Genomic DNA, 21754 nt, shown 5'->3' on the forward strand with positions numbered 1-21754 from the left:
TCACTTTCCGAAATGATATTTCTACCCTATGCATGGGTTACAAGAAATTCAGCCTAGGATAATCCAAGTGGACACTTACGTTTCTAGGCACATAAAACGTAAGCCAATATGCTAAAGGGTTCTATGAATGTGTGATGAAAAACGAGAGCTAAAGAACATCCCCCTTCTGGAAAGGAAGTGTTATTTATATATTAAACACGATTAGGGTTTCATTAGGGTTGGGCCCCTCAGCGGGACCCCAGCCAGGGGCTCTGCCCCTTGGACCCCGCTAGGGGCGCTGCCCCTAGACCCCGCCAAAGGGGCGCTGCCCCTTTCGAAACCCCGGACCCGGGGCCGCTGCCCCCGGACTCCCGACTAGTCGTCGAACCGGCTTATGACTCGATCTTATACATGCGTGCACTCCGCACAACCCCGTACATATATTAGAGTTCAAATCATGAAGCCCCTTAGCTCACATGTTAGTTCCTGTTACTTAAAATGACATGGTGACACTAAAATCACCAACAAACACAAGTTGTTTTGAGCATAAATTAAACGTGCAACTTTTGGTTTTATATTTTATAAAAACAAAATCATATCTTATAGGTCGATAAAATCAATAATAAATGGGGTGGATTTGGTTCATAAGATCCATTTGCTTAAAATATTTAAGTGATGATCCAACACTTTTCACCTTCTTTAAATCTGTCTGATTGACGTTCGTATATCCACATGTGGTTCTTGGTTATATTACTAATTGTCATCATTGGCCATAGAGGGCACTGATCACCACATGAAAGATGTCATTCATCAGGAGGTTTCAATGTGTTCAAAGAGCAGAAGTTGAGTCCTGTAAGGAGGTTGTTTGGAGATGATGATGTTGGGATGGTAAATGATATTGATGTCCCCACGCTTCTATGCCTAAACCAACTTGGCAACTCCTCCGCCTCAAACACTGTGCTGAATATTCCAAATTCATAAAACATCGTCTGCCAAATACAACCAGCTTAATTAATCACCATAACAATTACATTATACATATTCACATAAACATGGACAGTTAACTGAACAAAACCTGGATTCCAATTTCTGATGAAGAATTAGTTCCCACGCACTTTTCATTAAGGAATTCTAAATTAGTCCAGCCCAATCTATGTAATACCTTTTCCTCAACGCCTACTCTTTCTTGGACTTTTACAATGCCTTCAATTTCATACAACCAAGGTTCAACACTTATCAAGGTAAATGGTAACTCTAGTGGGGACATTTCCGGATCAAATAAAACTTTTTTTACATTGATCAGATCATCAAAATCGAACAACAACACTCTTAAAGTGCATGGAGGGTACTCAACTAACTCCAATTTTGTACAAATCTCCATACTAAGTTTGTCAAGCCTTGGAAGGGTTCTCACACAACTGGGCATGGAATCGATAGGATTGCCATCTAAATATAATTCCTTTAGCGTGGATAGACAACTGAAGTCCATGGGAAAGGATTCAGTGAACAAATTGCTATTTACAAGTGACAACCTTACTAAAGACCTCGGTAAAGACATTGCAAAGAACTTCAAATCACTTGGTATGGCACCCTCAAAGGTAGAGAAATAGGTCCTTCTGTTTATGTCAATGTTGTTACCTTTGCACAATTCTAGTGAATCCATATCCCTAATCTGGATTTGAGATTTACCATGGATTTGAGATTTACCAAGACTACAACCATCTAGCAGCATTGTCTTAACACTCTTCAACATGCTTATGATTCTCGAAAGTTTTTCAATCTTCTTGTAGTAGCTGAGATCGATGAAGGCAAGGTCAACACATTTCTCAATTAACTCACAGACCTCAACCAAACTAATGCAATTTCTAACTATTAACCTCTCAAGTGCAGGAAGTTGCTCAAAGTCACCAAGACTACGAAGTTGTTTACAGAAACTTAAATTAAGAATCTTTAATGATCCAAGTAGCTTATTATCTTTTAAGCGTGATCTATCCAACTGCAAAAAGAAAGGAAATAAATTAGAACAGTAGTGAATTTCATTAACTAAACATGGAAGAATAATGAGTGAAGATAAGTTACCTTTTGCCTCTTGTCAAGCCGTGGATTACTATCACAACCAACAAATGATTCAATATTGCTATATTACATGTCAAGAGCAACAAAATTCATCATCGGTAAGTCTAAAGATATAGACTTTAAAGGAAACCCATGCATACACAAACCTCTTAATTCCTCAGGAAATTTCTCATAAGACCCATTCATATGCACATAATTAAGTTGTAGTAGCATCAAATTATCCATGTTACTAAATGCATCCGTTTTCAGCTCAAATGATGCACCCAACTTCTCTTTCTCAATCATGCGCATGTCAACAGAAAGGCCTAGAACATTTCCCTTTCCCTAATAAGTAAGAAGAAACACATTGAAAATAAAAAAAAAATCAGATAATACAAAATCCTATGGACATGCACAATACTACAAGCATAAATGGCCTCTTACCTTTTTTCGTTTTAACAATCTAAATGACTCCTCATGACACCATAATCGACTTCGCTACCATGGTTTGTCAAGTGACTCTTGCCGTACTTCCCATCTTCCCATCTCCTGAATCAACTGATGCATCTTCAATTCATTATTCAGTCCTATACTAAGAAGGCATTTGTCAACGAGATCCGTGATCCCAGATCTTGTATTTATATCACATGCATTTAATATTGTTTCACTAACATCTTTATCTATTCCAACAAAAAAACAAGCAATGTGCTTAAACAACTCCTTTTCATTGTTAGATGGCAAAGCATCAAGGCTCATTCTCAATACATTATTTATACGAGAATCTTTTTCTTTCATTAGACCTTCTATGCACCCTTCCCAGTAAGCTACATCTTGATTATGTAGAGACTTACCCAAAACTTTAAGAGCTAATGGATGTCCTTGACAATACTTCACTAGCTTATCTGACACCTCTTCATAACCTGCCTTGGGATAGTTGCACCTAAATGCATGAGAACACAAAAGTTGTTGTGATTGAATCTCATCTAATCCTTCAAGGAAATGCATTGCATGGTTGGGTTTAATGTTTGTTTTGAAAAGTGCACAACTCTCTGTCAACCATGAGTCCTTTGTTATTATTATAACTTTGCTTCCAGGATGAAAACCTTTGCTTCCAAGTAATGAATCCAACTGATGAAGAGTGGTGATATCATCAAGAACTAGAAAGACCCTTCTATGGGCTAGTGCATTCTCTATCTTTGTGGTGTATATTGACATATCATGAAATCTTATTGAACTTGTTTTGGAAATGTCATTGAAGAGTTTTTCTTGTAAATCAAGCAACCCATTAAAAATTCCATTACATTTCCTAGTGATATCACCAATATAGGTGCTTCTCTGGAATTCACGACAATATAGCCCATATATATGTTTGGCTAAAGATGTCTTCCCGATCCCGCCTATACCATAAATAGTGAGTATATCTGCCATATGTGAGGATCCATCTTTCAACCATGAAGTGATGAAATTAATATGATAGTCCATCCCAATAAATAGAGGTTGAGCACTCCGTAAGTGTATATGTAATCTACGGTGGATGTTCTTCACAATTTCTTCAATGAACTCTGTCTCTGGCCTGAAACTTGAATTAACAATAACTTCAATACACAATCTACAACCTAAAGAACAAGATTAGGAGATTTAGTTTATCCGAAGATCAAATCAAAATTATACCATATTATTGTTATGAATTAAGATCTTCACATCAAAACCATGTTGTATTTTTTACTTCTAAAAATATAATTATCAAATGTGTAAGGTCATAATATTTATGTATGATAAGACCAAAGCTACCAATGTGCTACAATATTTCACATATCGGCCACATAAATTTATTATGTTTATACAAGACCATCAAAACTTAACTATCAATGTGGTTTTGCATGTGTCTAAAAAAACCAAGTTATCTTCTCTAGGTGTTATTCTATACTACTCACAGATACAAGAAGTTATTGTTATTTATTAGAGAAGACTGTAAAATAGTTCGAATTTATGTTGTTTTCTTTGGATCAAGTCCAAAAGGCTGTAATTTTTGCAACAACCGTCCTCTGCTAGGTTATCTTTGTGGCTTTGGTCACTCACTATGATACAGTGAGTGCTAGTCCATTCAATCCCTATGAAATGACTAGTTTGACCTTACATATTAAATTTTTAATTATTTTAATATTAGTATTATTATTTTTATCTAAATTAGCAAACCAAAAAACCTTATCCCCACCCTTTTCCGAGAAAAACATCTCTATTTGAATAGGATATGGACTAAATTTGTTTCCCATACTATTCTTGTGTACAAAGTATATACATACAAATATTATAGTTTAGTAACACGACTATTATAAACATTACAAATATTATTCATGTGTAGAAAGTATATAGATACAAATATTATAGTTTGGTACCACGACTATTACAAATATTACAATATATAATTCCTAGTCTAATATACCCCCTTGATCCAAAGGAGGAGGATGCCGAATGCTTAGCCTAGATCTATATTAAATAAAACTCATGGTAATCCTATTGTGAAAATATCAGTAAGCCGATAACATGCTCGGACATGCAAAACCCTTATATGGCCTCATTGAACTTTCTCTTCTACCAAATTGAATGTCGATCTTGATATGTTTAGTGCGATGATGTTGAATGGGATTTCCCGACATGTATATGGAACTAACATTATCACAATATACGAGAGAAGTACTCTTTGGTGGACAGCCCAACTCTAGAAAAAGATTTCGAATCAAGCAAATCTCAGCAACATCATTAGCAACACCTATGTACTTTAAAAGAAGACTGTAGTTTGTCGTTTTGAAGACCATTAGATTAAGTTATTACCCAGTAAGACACATTATCTAGACATGGAACAACGAGTGTCTGGGCAACCCGCCCAATCAACATAAGATAAGGGTGCACAGTGAACTGTGACACATGTATAAACCCATATCAACATCAACATTGGCTTTATTGTACCTGATAATGCGTTTAAGAGCATTCATGTGAGCCGCACGGTGCGTACATATGCATGCAAACTTGTTGAACAACATATGACATGTCGGGATAGGTAAATGCCAAGTACATTAGAGAACTATCGAAACACCTATAAGCGGTGTCATAATCTATCAATTCTCCGACATAATAACTAAGATAATCTCAATGATGTTGGTGTATGAACTGAACTGGACTACAATCTTTGGTCTTGGCGCGCAAAATAATGTTAGTAGAGTTACTCTACTTGGATAGAAACATTTCGATACAATCTCTACTCTCGGGTGACAGAGTGATACGGGTATAACCCACACCCGACCCAAAAGACCCATCAGTAAACCTACCCGCTTTGCATATTAAACGACACTTGAAGACCAAGTCATATTGATCACTAAACTCGTTGCACGTGAAGTTGAATGTTTCTTTATTTCCTTGTTTTTAGCTCCATTGGGTTTCCATGAATAAGTCCATGCATGGTTACTCCCGTTTCTAGAACTGAGGAGATCGTGAGACAATCATTAGTCTTTAAATTATATTTGCTTTTGGGAATGAATATATCGAAAATTGCTCTATCTTTTTTCTTCCCCTTCCTTGATACTTATGTACAGATTGACCCTCTCAAACAAGGTCTACCAATTTGGTGCTTTCATTGCTCTGGTTCTCAATCATGCCTCCAAAACATGAGACATTACCCACTCTCTAATCTTCCATGGCATCCATGGTCGACAATATATCCAAACTAGTTACTTTTTCCACCGCCAACCAAGCTACCACCCAGTCCCAACTCGACATCATCATGAAGCAGCTAAACACCCAATACGAGCAAACCGATATTCTCCTGGCAACCCTAATCAAACTAGAAAAAGAATCCACCAGTAAACAACCCAAACCTCTCACCACCAACACACAAATGCGCCCACCCAAGCTGACCTTGGTTACTTTTGATGGCTCCAATCCATTCGAATCGTTATTTTAGGCACACCAGTATTTCACATTCTATAACATCAATCGTCCGGAATGACTCGCAATGGTCGCTTTCTTTCTACGTGTCGAACTAAGCTGGCATAAGTATCTTTTCAACATTCAATTACTTACCACCTGGGATAATTTCACTAGAGCCTTGGAAACTCGATTGGGTCCAACCACATATGATTACCACTAGGCCTCTTTGTTCAAGCTTCGACAGACAACAGTATCAGCATACCAAACGAAATTTGAACGTCTGAGCAATTATATCACTGGGTTACCGCCCGATGCACTCCTTAACTATTTAGCCAAGAACTAACCATACTACGACCCACCACAATGTCAGAAGCAACGGGTTTAGCCAAGTTAATCAAAGAAAAACATAGTGACAATCGAGTGTGCTCCCATTTTGTTCCATCCTATCGTCCATCACAATATCCGACTACCCCTAGTACCACCACTATTACCACCAACAATACAACCATTCCAAATCCACCAACAACATCGATAGGTCTTCAGCCAACACCAACACAACCCAATGAAAGCCTTCCCTTCACTCATCTCTCACCAGATGCCATGCAGAAAAGACTTGTTGTCGGACTTTGTTTCCGATGTCATGCTAAATACCACCCGGGTCATAAGTGCAACCCACTGCAATTCTTCTTGGTGGTTGATAATTACAACTCCAACTGCAACACCAGTCTTGTGACAGACAAAAACCATCCACCTGAAACGCATCCAATGTTGCCAACCACCAACGACAACTCAATGAAGGATACAAAAGTCAATGATACCATTTCCCAGATTTGGTCTCTATCTCCAGCAACCCTACTCGGGTCAGCATCCCCACGTGCTCCGCGTGTTACCGGCCACATCGGAGGCCAACCGATTACCGTTTTGGTGGATTGTGGCAGTACACATAATATCGTCCAACACCGTATCACTACTTTTCTCAACCTACTGACCAAACCAATTCTTACTTTCTCTGTTATGGTCAGCAATGGAACCCATATCTACTGTCTAGATGTATCCTTACAACTACAAGAAGCCACCTTAACCATTCCATTTTTCGTTCTTCCAGTTGTAGGTGTTGATGTCGTTCATGGTTTACAATGGTTGGGATATTTAGGTCCTCTAACAGCAGGTTTCTCCATTCCCAAGATCACGTTCAAACACAACCAACATCAAATTACACTCACCGGTGAACCGCTCGCTACCCCCGCCACTGTAAGTTCCATCCAACATTTGTTACAAAAGCAATCTGTTGCCTCTATGCATGCACTTCTGTTTGAACCCACTACACAAAACACAACACCTATACCCACGACTGACCCTATCATTCAAGCCCTACTCCAAGAATGCCAACATATTTTTACCACACCCACAACCCTTCCCCCTAGCCGCCGACACGACCACTGCATCCCTCTCTTACCTAACACACCACCGGTTAACGTGCGTTAGTTTCGGTATCCACACTTCCAAAAACATATCATGATCGATCTTATCTCCACCATGTTACAGGAAGGCTTGATCCGCCCCAGCAATAGTCTATTCTCTTCCCCGGTCGTACTCGTCAGAAAGAAAGATGGAACATGGAGATTTTGTGTCGACGATCATGCTCTTAACGCCATCACCATTCGGGATTGATTTCCCTTACCAATCGTGGATGAACTCTTGGATGAACTACACGATGCTTTTGTTTTTCCCAAACTCGATCTCCGGGCAGGTTACCACCAAATTCTGGTTCATGATGAGGATATCAATAAAATAGGGTTTCGGACCGTCGACGGCCATTACGAGTTTCGGGTCATGCCATTTGACCTTTCGAATGCTCCTTTATCATTCCAAGCGGCAATTAATGACATCTTTCTCACTGTACTACGCCACTTCATGTTAGTTTTCTTTGACGACATCCTCATCTATAGTCTATCATGAGAACAACACCATGAACACTTACGAATTGTGTTCCAGACGTTGGCTCAACATTAATACTATCTGAAACTCTCCAAATGCATCTTCTGGGTATATGAAATCCAATACCTAGAGCACGTCATCTCCTAGGAGTGTCCACCGGTCCCGAAAAATTGAAAGCCATTCGTGACTTCGTGGCTGCCCAAACCTAAGACAATCACAGGCCTTTGGGGATTCCTGGGCTTAACGCATACTATTCCCGGTTCGTGCAAAACTACTCTACCTTGGCTGCCCCACTCACGGATCTGCTGCATAGCTCATTACTCTCCTGGATGGAAGACGCAAACACAACTTTCGCCAGCCTTAAATTTGCAATGTTACACCTTCCAGTACTAGCTTTACATAATTTCAATGAATTTTTTGATGTTACCACAGATGCCTTGGCATTGGCGCCGTCCTCTCACAAGCTGATAAACCAATCGCATTCTTTAGCAAGAAGCTCTGCCCATGCAAGCAAACAGCTTCAACATATATCCGAGAACTCCATGCAATTACTGAAGTAGTCAAGAAGTGGCACCAATACCTCTTGGGTCGACGATTCTGGGTCTTCACGGATCAAAAAAGCCTAAAACACCTCCTAAATCAAGTGATAACTCAAGTGATTAAGACCCAGAACAACGGGCTACAAAACTTTTGGGGTATGATTTGGAAGTCTTCTACAAGCCAGGAAAAGAAAATAAGGTTGTCGATGCCCTAAGCAGACAAGAAGAATCGCTTGTGCTAGCCATCTCGTATCCCATATTTCTGTGGTTACAACAACTCTTTGATTACTACACGACAATGACCGAAGGACGAGCCTGGATCAACAGGGTGACCAATAACCCTACCAAACTTCCCCGATACCAACTCATCGATTGGTTACTATACTTCAAGGACCGTTTATTTATCCGAACAATTGAATCCCTCCGACTAGCATTGTTACAAGAATTTCACTCCTCTACATTGGGTGGTCACTCAGGTAGCAACAATGCATCAGATAAACGCTTTTTTTTTTGCCACATCTTGAACGGGAAGTCACCAAATACATCAAAGAGTTTCTGGTATGTCAACAAACCAAATACTCTACTCAACAACCCTATGGCCTTCTTCAAGCACTTCTAATCCCGAACCAAGTGTGAGAAGATATATCTATGGATTTCATCACTCACCTACCACTTTCCAACGAAAAAACATCAATCTGGGTCATTGCGGATAAGCTATCCAAGTTCTCACATTTTATAGCCCTGCCACTACAATACACCACAACAGCACTAGCGACATTGTTCCTCTATCACATCTACCGGCTCCATGGGATACCAAAAACTATCATCTATGATCGCGATCCACTCTTCCTTAGTCAGTTTTGGAAGGAACTATTTAGCAAACTCGGAAGCAAACTCTTACACTCCAGTGCATACCGCCCCTAAACATATGGTCTAACGAAGGTAATAAATCGTTGTTTGGAGTCTTATCTCCGTTGTTTTTGCAAGCGATGAACCAAAGCATTAGAACAAATACCTTTACTTGGCAAAATATTGGTACAATACGAGCTATCACAATGCCATTAATATGACACCATTTCCGGCTCTATGGACGACCGCCACTAGATTTTTCCTCAATACATTATAGGCTCTTCCAAAGAAGCTTCTATTGACACAACATTAGTAGATCATCAACAACTACTTACCTGTTGGCTTTTTTCAAGCCTGCAATCTGTGATTAGCAATAAAACAGTAACAGGGGCAAAGAAGGAAAAAAAGGAAAAATAACACAGCACAATGCTTCAAAGCTGGAAGCCTTGTTTATTCACTGAACTGAAAGTGAAAAGTGATTTTTTTAATCAACGATTCATACTATCCATCTATTTAAACAGAGAAAATGCTAAAATTTCTGCAACTACCCCTACTGCCTTAAGAACCGGACTTCAATAGCCAACATGGCTTGAATTATTCAACACATAATAAAAACATGACATAAAAACAAATAAGTCTAATTCTGAATTATTCCATCATTCTCCTCCTTAATTCAGAAATCATACCTTCACCACTCCAAGGAGACTTCGCATCTCCTCAAACTTCAATCTTCCCAATGACTTGGTCAGGACATCTGCTTTCTGCTCCTTGCTGCAGATATGAGAGACCATAATGTCCCCATTCTCAACACATTCTCATATGAAGTGGAACCGGATGTCTATGTGCTTGCTCCTCCCGTGGAAGACAGGGTTTTTCATTAAGTCTAGTGCAGATTTGTTGTCAACCTTCAATTCAACAGGTGGCAACTTCTGTCCGGTTATCTCATTGAGTAATCTCCTGAGCCAAATTCCTTGACAGGCTGCCATGGTGGCAGCCATAAATTCTGCTTCACAGGTGGAGAGTGCCACACACCTCTGCTTTTGTGAAGCCCAGGTGATCAGGTTCTCATTCATGTAGAATACCATGCCTCCTGTGCTTCTACGATCATTGAGTTCATTTGCCAAATCACTATCTGTGTACCCTTTTAGAGTGACATTCTCCTTCCCTTTTGTGTACTTTAAACCAAAATTCAGAGTGCCCTTTATGTACCTCAAAATACCCTTCACTGCTTGTAAGTGATTCACAGTTGGATTTTCCATGAATCGACTCACGATTCCCACAGCAAAAGATATGTCTGGCCTTGTATGGGTCAGATATCTCAGTCCACCCACAATGCTTCGATACTCTGTGGGATTCACCAATTCAGATTCGTCTTCTTTCTTGAGCCTAAGCTTGTGTTCCATGGGGGTTTTTGTGGGATTACAATCCTGCATACCTGTCTTGGCAAGCAGATTCTTGGCATAGGACTCCTGTTTTAGTGAAATTCCCTCGTCATTTTGGCTTACTTCAATTCCCAAATAATGAGTTAGGAATCCCAAATCACTCATTTCAAACTTTGTGTTCATCTCCTTCTTAAACTTCTGAACACTTTTGGGGCAGCTCCCTGTGACAATTAAGTCATCTACATACACTCCTATGATCAGGACATGATTATCATACCTTTTTATGTAGACAGAGTATTCATGGGCACACCTTGTAAATCCAATGTTCTTCAGATATCGATCCAAGCAAGCATTCCAAGCCCTGGGAGCTTGTTTAAGCCTGTAAAGGGCTTTGGAGAGTTTGTACACCTTGTGAGTTTCACCCTTTTTCTGATAGCCATCAGGTTGATTCACGTAAACTTCCTCTTCTAGATTTCCATTTAGGAATGCCGATTTGACATCCAGATGGTGAACCTTCCACCCGTTTGAACCTGCTAGGGCTAGAATGAGGCGTATTGTGTCAATTCTGGCTACAGGGGCAAATACCTCATCGTAATCGACCCCGTGCCTCTGGACGTACCCCTTCGCTACAATTCTGGCTTTGTGTTTGACAATTCTTCCACTTGTATCCTTTTTCAACTTGAAGACCCACTTTAAGCCAATAGCCTTACGATTCTTTGGAAGATCAACCAATCTCCAGGTATCATTTTTTTCGATTGAGGCTAATTCAGCACCCATCGCCTCTCGCCACTCCTTCTTCTTGCTAGCCTCAAGGTATGATGTGGGTTCTTCACTGTTTCGAATCAGCATCAATTCTTCTGGGGGTATATGAATTTCCTGAGTGCTATCGTATAAATCGGTAAGAAGCCTGAACCTTTTGGGAGCTCCACCGCCCGTAGAGCTAGAAGCGGTGCTCGGAGTCACTGCCTGAGGCGATGAGTCGATCGTAATGGGATCACCTTGTGCGAGTGGGGTATTTGGCGATATCGGACTACCCGGTGGGCCTGATTGTGGGTAACCCGACATATGTGACTGCTCACTATTGGGCCAATTAGATACTCCAGGTGTCCTGCGCCCATTCTTCCTCATTGTAAAGAACATCACCATCTAAATCAAATCCTTCGACTGTAAAAGATACTCCAGGTGTCGCTTTGATCCTTTGACTTTTCTCCCATACCCAATTTCGTTCTTCTTCGAATACAACATCTCGACTCACGTAGACTTTCCCTGAATCTGGGTCCAGAAGCCTGTATGCTTTCGAGCCTTTTTCAATTCCAAGATGAACCAGGGGCATACTTCTATCTTCTAGTTTCTTCAAATGCCCTTTGACAATTTTCATGTGGGCTACACAACCGAACACCCTGAGATGCGCTATATGTGGCTTTCTCCCAGACCATGCTTCATAGGGTGTCATATTCTTCAAGGCTTTCGTATGAGCTCTGTTCAAGACATAAACAGAGTATGATACAGCTTCTCCCCACAATGCATTGGGCACAGACATTGTCTTTAAGTTGCACCTCACCATCTCCAATACAGTCCGATTACGTCTCTCTACCACTCCATTTTGCTGTGGAGAGTAGGGGGACGTGTACTGTCTCTCTAGCCCAGTTTCTTCACAGTACTTCGTGAATTCCTTTGATAAGAACTCTCCTCCACGATCGGTTCTAAACACTTTCACTTTCTCCCCTACTTCAGTTTCTACCTTGCTTCTAAAGTTCTTGAACACTTGTAGAGCTTCATCTTTAGACTTCAACAAGTACACCCACATCACTCTACTAAAATCATCAACCATCAGCATGAAATATCTATTACCGGAAGGTGTTGGAGGAGTAACTGGCCCACATAAATCACCATAGATCAACTCAAGCTTCTTGTTTGCCCTGAATTTCGTTTGAGCTGGAAATAGATCTCTTTCTTGTTTTCCCACCAAACAGCCTTCACACGGTTGTGAGGGAATCTTTATTTGTGGCACACCTTCGATCATCTTCTTATCAATCATCAGCTTCATTGAATTAAAGTTTACATGCCCCATTCGTTTGTGCCATACCCATGACTGGTCATCAATTTCAGCAGTCAAACATATGCCTTTGGTTTCCTGCAGTTCTATCTTATAAAGGCGATTTGATGACCTTCTAACCTTCATCAACAACTTTCCCTTTGAATCTTTGACCCACAAAAATGGATCTTTGATCCTTATTTCATCTCCACCCTCAGCTAGTTGGCCCAAGCTGATTATATTACTACACAGATCAGGGATGTAGTAAACTTCATTCATCCTTCGTTGACCACCATCTTTGCACCTGAATACAACTGAGCCTTTGCCTTCAATCCTTACTTTAGACTCGTTCCTGAATTTCACAAAACCATGAATTGATTCATTCAACGTTCTGAACTTGGTTTTGTCTCCAGTCATATGGTTACTTGCACCTGTGTCTAGGTACCATGTGCAAGATGTGTTCTTTGGATTACCATGGGTTCTCAGTTGAGGACTGAGATTTTCTTCATTTAAGAACACTAGACTTTCATCTTCGTATGTTGACAGCAACAGGGCAGGCTCGTCATCATGGAGTTCTTGGACCAGATTATTCTCATGGCTTCGTTCCTTTCGAGAATTCTTGCATTCAGATGCATAATGCCCATACTCCTGGCAGTTATAGCATTGAATGTCACTCTTGTCATGGCTACTTGATGCAGTAGGATTACTTCCCTTCTGGTGATGGGTTCCACTTCTACCACCGCGACAACCACGGCCTCCTCCGTTTCTTCCTCTTCCTCTGCCACGACCGCCACGAGAACCACTGACACCACCTCGACTTACTCTTTGTTTTGAGTCACCTTCCGATTTCTTTTTGTTTCTATCGGACCACTCCTTGTGAGTCAACAAGAGTTTCCGATCATCGCTTTCACATGAGCTCTTCATACGTTCTTCATACGCCTTAAGCCTCCCGATTACTTCCTCAACGGACATCGATTCCAAGTCTCCAAATTGCTCGAGTGTCGAGGCAATCTGAAGAAATTTGGACAAAACTGCCCTCAATAGTTTCTTCACAACTTGAGATTCTTCTACCTTGTCCCCCAAGGTTCTTAATGTGCTGACTGTGTTGATGACTTTTCCGGTGAAGTCATCAACACTCTCCGTTTCCTTCATACTCATGGCTTCAAGTTCAGCTTTGAGTGTTTGGATCCTTGCAACCTTCACTCTATCTGCCCCTACAAACATGACTTTTAAGGCTTCCCAGGCTTCTTTAGCAGTCTTCTTCTCCGCCAATGTCATCAACAAATCCTCAGGTATCCCCTGATAAATGGCAGCCAAAGCCATATTGTCCTTCTTTGCTTCAACGAGGGTGTTAGTAGTTCTAGGTTCTACTGCATCCCAAACACCCTGGGCCAACATAAAGACCCTCATTTTGATTGCCCATGCACTGTAATTGCTCCTTGTCAACATCGGGTAGTGCAGGGTGATTTGCCCGTCTTTGTTACCATTCCCATTGCTGCCACTGCCTGCCATCTCTTCTTCTCTAGGTTGATACTTGGGCATGTACCAGGTATGCTCTGATACCAATTGTTGGCTTTTTTCAAGCCTGCAATCTGTGATTAGGAATAAAACAGTAACAGGGGCAAAGAAGGAAAAAAAGGAAAAATAACACAGCACAATGCTTCAAAGCTGGAAGCCTTGTTTATTCACTGAATTGAAAGTGAAAAGGGATTTTTTTAATCAACGATTCATACTATCCATCTATTTAAACAGAGAAAATGCTAAAATTTCTGCAACTACCCCTACTGCCTTAAGAACCGGACTTCAATAGCCAACATGGCTTGAATTATTCAACACATAATAAAAACATGACATAAAAACAAATAAGTCTAATTCTGAATTATTCCATCATTACCAACCTCAAAACCACCTTACAACGCACACGACAAAGAATGAAAGATCAGGTGAATAAGCATCGAAAAGACAAAGAATTCTAAGTTGGGACTAGCCCACTTGGCTAACATGGATGTTATAATCTAACTTCTAACTAGAAGGTCATGGGTTCAATCCTAGGCAGAGGAGATATATAGCTGTTTACCGTTAAAAAAAAAAGACAAAGAATTCTAGGTGGGAGAGCTTGTTCATCTCCGGTTACACATCTAGTGACAATCATCTGTTGCAAAACACACATCTCACAAACTTTGCAAATGCTTCTTTGGACCTTTCAAAATTATGGAACACATTGGCAAAGTAGCATACCGCCTTGAGCTGCCACCAGGAACGCGTATTCACCCAGTTTTTCACGTATCACTCTTAAGAGCATGCCTATGAAACTCTACTCCCTCACAGCTGTCACTTCCAGAGACTTTCATTGAAGAGCTTCCAGCTCATGAACCTGAAGCTATTTTGGATAATCGTATCATCCAAACAAACCACAGACTACTGAACAAGTTCTTCTCAAGTGGAAAGAGCGTGGCATATTAGAAGCCACATGGGAAAATAAGAATGAATTTGATCATTCCCAACTACCATCTGACCTTGAGGACAAGTTCGTTCCTAACGAAGGGGGTATTGATACAGTTATAACCCACACCCGACTCAGAAGACCCATTAGGAAACCCGCCCGTTTTGCAGATTAAAGGACCCTTGAAGACCAAGTTGATCATTGAACTAGTTGCACGTGAAGTTAAATGTTTCTTTGTTTCCTTGTTTTTAGCTCCACTTGGTTTCCATGAATAAGTCCATGCATGATTACTACCGTTCCTAGAATTGAGGAGATCGTGAGACAATCATTAGTCTTTAAATTGTATTTGCTTTTGGGAATGAATATATCGAAAATTGCTCCATCTTTTGTCTTCCCCTTCCTTGATACTTCTGTGGAGATTAACTGTCTCAAACAAGATCAACCACAGAGATTCCCAAGAAGTAATGTAACATGCCTAAATCTTTCATTGAAAAAATCACAAGACTTTTGAAACATAATTTTTTGTTTTAAACAGAAGGACAATGTGGTAAGGATTATGTTGTGGACATAAAGAAATGGATATGTTATGCCATGTGGTGATGAAATCGGTGAAACGTTGCTACCACGCCCTGGGTGTCTGTTTAAGACCATATAAAGATTGTTTTTCAATCGACATACATGGTGAGGATAGGATGGGTGTTAAAATCTTGCAAGTTAATGCATATAAAAAGTTTCAGCCAAATTGGATGGGTGTCGAAATTCCTTAGGTTAATGCATGTAAACAATTTCAGCCAAATGTCCATGCAAGATTGTGTTTTTCTCATCTGACTGTTTAATCTCCCACCTATGAAATAAAGCAATGCTAAGCCTATACGAATGATTTCCGGTTTAACAACCGGTCTAAATGTTTCATCACAGTCCACCTCTTTTTGTTGAGATCTACCATCATAAACCAAGCTGTTTTTATGTTTAAAAATGCACATATACCTTATTAAGTTCATGTAGGGATGACGAGGCACTAATTCCTAAGTGTGATAATCAATAAGGGCATCATGGAATGATTCCAAACTAGATTATGTAGGGCTTCTGTCGGGTTTCGGAAATAGGTTCAAAAGGAACAACAGTGTGTATGTTTAATGGGTGTTTGGGTTTAGAATTATCTATATACTGCAGGTTTGCATGGTTGGTGGTAGGGGAGGAACCGGTATACGTGATGGCGATGATGTAGTAGGTTGTAGTGGGGCAGTGGAAGCCAAAAATGGGATATGAATGGAGTTGGTAGTACGGTGAGGTGTAGTTTTGGGTCAGCGGTTTTGAAATGGGAGGGGTGTTCGGTTAGGGCAGGTGAGTTAGGAAGGTTGTAGGTTAGCTACAGAGATACGATTTGGGTGTGGTGAGTTGTATGGTATTCGTTTGGGTTGGGTAGGGGGTATGGTGGTAGATGGTTCTTGTGTAGTGGATGATGTTGTTGTAACAGAATGCCAAATAGCCGTGTAGATCGGTGGATGGGGTGGAGTGAAGGAAATCATAAGATGGAGGAGAATAGCAAAGCTAAGCAAAAGGGACGACATGTCAGCCGAAGGCAACATGTTGAGATACAATGATCTTAGGAAAATCTTTAGAAACATCCAAATATTTTGGGTCAGTCTATAAAATAGTCCCAAATTATTAGTTTTTTTACAAAAAAAGTCCTAAAAACCTGTAAAAGGTTGCATTCTGACCTTTTTTTTTCCGGTTCAGTCGGTGACAAACTTAATTTGCGACTATTTCGTAAATTGACCCTAAAATATTGGTACTATTTCCAAAACAAACCCAAAATATTGAGACTTTTCTGCAAAACCTTTATTTTTATTTTTTTTATTTTATTATTTTATTTAAAACTCAAAAAAACATATGAATTTTTAAATTTGTCATTATTAATATTATTAAATAAATGCAAATATAAATATATTTAAGTACATATTTATACTTATAAAAATATATTTATACGTAAAAGAATACGTATAAATATAATAAATATATATGAAAAACATTATATCACGCTCCGCTGTGATACCATATTGGAGTAGGATGTGGACCAAATCTGCTTCCCTTATTATTCATCTGTACAGTATATATATACTAGGGGTGTGTGCGGTGCGGTTTGGTGCAGTTTAGAGCTAAAACCGCAAAGCGCACCGCATATGCGGTTTGAGTTATTTAGAAACCGAAAACCACACCGCAAACGTTCAAAACCGCATTATGTGGTGCGGTTTGGTGCGGGCAGTTTATACGGTTTACATGCGGTTTGACTAATTATTACTTTAAATTTAATGATAATACTATCATTGTCATCACTAACGCCTCACTAAATGGTCATTAAGAAATTTGGTGGTCAAATAATTGTTGTCATTAACTACTTATGAATATACATAAGTTAAGAAAACATAGTGACCATAAAATAATGGTCACTGAATCTTATTTAAAATGAATTTTGGATTAATTAAGACAAAAAATATGGTAACTGCGTTAAATTTTGGATTAATTAAGATTACATTTTAAAAACTTAAGATAATGTCACTATTTTAGGACATGTCAAAATATTTTCGAATATATATATATATATATATATATATATATATATATATATATATATATATATATATATATATATATATATATATATATATATATATATATATATTATCAATGCGGTGTGGTTTAAACCGTAATTTTGTAATCGTAAACCACAAACCGCACCGCATAATACGGTTTAACAAAAATACAAACCGCAAACCGCACCGCGAGTGTTTTAAATCGCGTTATGCGGTGCGGTTTGGTGCGGTGCGGGCGGTTTTTGCGGTTTGTGCGGTTTATTGCACACCCCTAATATATACATTACAACATATAATTCCTAGTCTAATAGTCTCCCCTCCCTGTTTTACCCCCATCATCACTATCCTTCATCACTATAACCCCGACCAATGATTCCTCCCCATTCATCCGCCTGCAACATTTTTTCACCTTCAGGACATGGGTTTTTGAGGATTTAGAGATGGAGATTGGAGGTGGAAGGATAGAAAAGGGTTTTTTGGATTTTTGGTTTGATGGAAGAGAGAAACATAATGCAATTTTAGGGTAGGATTCGATCATCTTCATTTTCAGTCTAGCTTCATCTTCAACTTTTTTTTGGTTTCTTGTTAGTGAATAATCCACTAATTTCAATTGTGAATTAATGTGCTAAATCCACCACACAAATATTTGTATGCTAAAAAAGCAAGAAGAGAAATTCAGACACAGTAGCAACATTCGAGAAACTCAAGAAAATCATGACCACAGTTCCTATACTAGTAGTTGGGATCTATTCTGTCGATAATTAGGGTTTCCTTGTAAGCAATTTACAAAGAAACTGTAGTTGATCTATTTATTCAGAATATCATATCCTAAATACAGACAGAAACTATTGGCAAGATTTATAGTGAAACAAGGAAGGTTGTTGTACAAATGACCGTTGGTTATTCCTAAAACCTCCTCCCGTATTCCAAATGAAAAATTAGGTTATGGCCCTTTTGCAGTTTTGCAGTGAATCAGTTAGGTAACATACCGACACTACTGTCATTCATCAGATTATTGATTCCGTTTACTTTTTGTAAATCTTAGAAAAAAAAATTCTGATTCTTCAAATTTATTGATTTGGTTCATTGTTTGTGAATCTTCATTGATGAGTTATTGTATTAGATTTTGGTTTTTGTTTTAGTTTAGGGTTTTAGCTTTTTATTTTCGTTCTACTGGACAAATAAAAGTGTCAACTGGGGAGGGAATGGTGTTCACACATGGAGTAGAAACAAGGTGGGTATGGCAGGGCCCACAATAATAACCATATTAATAATAATAATATAAGAAAGGTATAAATTGGACATTTTCTTTGTCCTAACGCACATGTCAATTTATAATAAAGGTTAATCTATTTTATATGAATGGATTATAAGATTACTTAACAGGAAACATAGATTCAATTTTTTGCATTTTTTTTGTCCTGATACATGAAATGGAGAAATATTTGATGATATTGAGAAAACTTATTGAAATGGAAAGGGATAAGATGAAACGAAAATTTTATTCCTTAATCGAAGGCGTATGAAAATATGGGTAAGAAAGTGATTACCTTCCTTTTACGTCCTTTCCTTTTAAATTAGAAACTTCTATAAGCGCTCTACTCCATCTGACTATCTTTTGAGCCTATTGACTTCTTTTATATTCATTTGTCTCTTCCTCCATTGTCTGTTTATGCGTAGCCATTGCATCACCGAAGCTGCTTTGTTGCTTTCGGACATGGGTGGGCTCCACCTGATAAAAGATCGGAATAACAATATGGTTGGATGTGATACGCTGCTCAAGGATCAACACCAATTCATCGAGACACCATGTTGATGAAGCATAATTTTTAGACAAGACGATAATAGAAGCTTGAGATGCCTTAATTGCACTCTCCAGTTCTGGTTTAAGATCTTCCCCAGTTTCATTCTCTTCATCATCCAAGAAGGTATTGATACCCGCATCAATGAGGGCCTTATTAAGGTGATTAGTGAAACTATGACGAGTGTCAACACTTTTAAAACTTAAAAAGACGTCATATCTTTGATCATGAGTTGATGAACTATGAACATGAGTTGATGAAGAAGATGAAGATCCATCTAAGAGGAGTTCAGAGAGAACAACCATTATGAGTTATGGGTTGATGAAGAAGAAGATGAAGTTCCCAGGATTTTGTGTATCTCAGTAAACTCTGAAACTGTTCTGTGGTTCAATGTCGGTATCTGGTACATAAAATCCAAATTATTAATATTTTCAACATGCAACTTGAGTAAGAGAAACATATAGGAAATTTCAAGTTTTTACTAGATATCAACAAACAATTGAATCTAACCAAAAAAAAATATCTCAACATGGTTGTTTATGAATCTCCTATCACTGGATCATCAGCATACCTCTTATCTAAAGTGTTTCGACTAACAATGATGTGCTTGTTCCAAATAATATGTTTTTGAAACTAACAAGCCATCCCCTTTCTAAGGGTTCAATTTCAAACTCTATACTAGATTAATCTTCAAAGGCAAATGCACTTTCTAGTCTATACAAAGGAACATAGATATCATTATTAGATTTGACTTCGATGCCAATGGTAAGCAAAACACACATTATGGCAGTAGAATATTGAAGCTTGTTCATTATGAGCGTCTACGTTGCCATTAAGGAGCAAATGACATCATTCAAAAAGGATCAAATAGAAAAATCGTCTTATGAATTAGAAAATATAAAGGAATTAAGGAAGCAATTTATGATTAATAAGATGAAATTGTCTAACAAAATCTGAAACTAACTTGTAAGAACGGCCTTTTTAGCTACCTGCCTACAGGGAAACACCGACAAAGCTGAGAATGTACAGAGCGAACGGCGGTAGGTTGTCAAGGAAACGGCGAGTCAAGGAGGAAGGGAAACGGCTAGAGAGGAGAGTCAACGAGGATGATCGGTTTCCCTTTTGCCTGACGTTACGATAGAGAGGCTTCAGGGGTGTTCCTTTTCTCGCCATTCTTTCAAAGTAAGCATATAAGTAGGTGATAATTTTTAGGAGGTAGGACAAGGTGAATTTCAAGAAAGTGCAAATATTTATTAGGCAGATTCCATGAAAGTGTAAATTTTATAAGTATGTGATAATTTTTTACAATTAAATTTCAGAAAGTAGTGATATATAATAGGGTTAATATTATAAAACAATTTATATTTTTTTGTTTAAATAAAAAATAAAAAATATATTTATTAGGACATGGCAAATTTCAAGAAAATAAAGATATTATCTGGCAAATTTCTGATAATTTTAAGTTTTATATAGAGTAAATTACACGATTCGTCCATCGTGTAAGTGTTAAAAAACACGTTTAGTCCCTATTTTATAAAATTAACTCGGACCGTCCCTCCTATTATTAAAAGTTGCACGTTTTGTCCCTAAAATCATTTACCTGACATAAAATATATGTTTTTCCCTTTTCTATTTATTTTTTATATATATTTTTAGTTTTTTATTATTATCAATTATATTTAAAAAATTCAATAAATAGTTGGGCCCACCCTCACATTACCTACCCATCTTCTTCTTCGTGTCCCCTGTAAAATATCTTTTTCCCTCTTCATCTTTTTTTCTTTCAAGAACCTAAACCACCACCCTTCATCCCCACAAGCTTTGAGGTACCGAAACTCTCAGCTTCTTCTTCTCCATCTCAGCTTCTTCTTCTCCATCTCTGGTGCGACACCTACACACCACCGATTTGGAGAAAAAGGGAGAGAGTCGTCTCTGCAAATCAGATGAAGAATGGAACCTGGAACCGCACCGGAAATCTGGACCATTAAGAGCGCAACCCTTTCCGACTGTGAAGCACCATCATGAAACTCTGGCCACCTGTCGTTCACCCTCTTGAGCGAACCACCATCGACGGAGCTAATGAGAGAGAAAATACCATCACAGCATCGCCGCAATATCCATCTGTATAACCTGTGAACCGCTGTTTCCACTGATCGAACATTGTTTCTTATCCACACCTCTATCAGATATGTAACCCTTCATCTTTTCTGTTGT

The 21754-nt window shown here is 38.8% G+C and overlaps 1 protein-coding gene and 1 pseudogene across 1 annotated transcript; both read right to left on the reverse strand.

Moving 5' to 3' along the window:
• Positions 1-782: 782 nt before the first annotated feature.
• LOC145125552 (disease resistance protein RUN1-like) lies at positions 783-3462 on the reverse strand. The gene is made up of 5 exons (XM_079061002.1): positions 2566-3462; positions 2234-2379; positions 2059-2116; positions 1055-1975; positions 783-968 (listed from the first exon to the last, which is right to left on the reverse strand). Exons 1-5 carry the CDS (start codon positions 3460-3462, stop codon positions 783-785), a joined length of 2208 nt encoding a protein of 735 aa, XP_078917128.1.
• A 15900-nt stretch (positions 3463-19362) lies between these two features.
• On the reverse strand, positions 19363-19845 carry LOC145125563 (toll/interleukin-1 receptor-like protein pseudogene; annotated as a pseudogene).
• Positions 19846-21754: the final 1909 nt, after the last annotated feature.

This window comes from Lactuca virosa, chromosome 1, assembly GCF_052849685.1.
Source record: "Lactuca virosa cultivar CGN04683 chromosome 1, Lactuca_virosa_CGN04683_v6, whole genome shotgun sequence".
NCBI lineage: Eukaryota > Viridiplantae > Streptophyta > Magnoliopsida > Asterales > Asteraceae > Lactuca > Lactuca virosa.

Coding starts and splice junctions, on each gene's coding strand:
- LOC145125552 (XM_079061002.1), bottom strand. CDS start 3,462: ATGGCAGATATACTCACTATTTATGGTATAGGCGGGATCGGGAAGACA. Junction 2,117..2,233: donor AATTATGTGCATATGAATGG/GTCTTATGAGAA, acceptor CATGTAATATAG/CAATATTGAATCATTTGTTG. Junction 969..1,054: donor CATCAGAAATTGGAATCCAG/GTTTTGTTCAGT, acceptor TGTATTTGGCAG/ACGATGTTTTATGAATTTGG.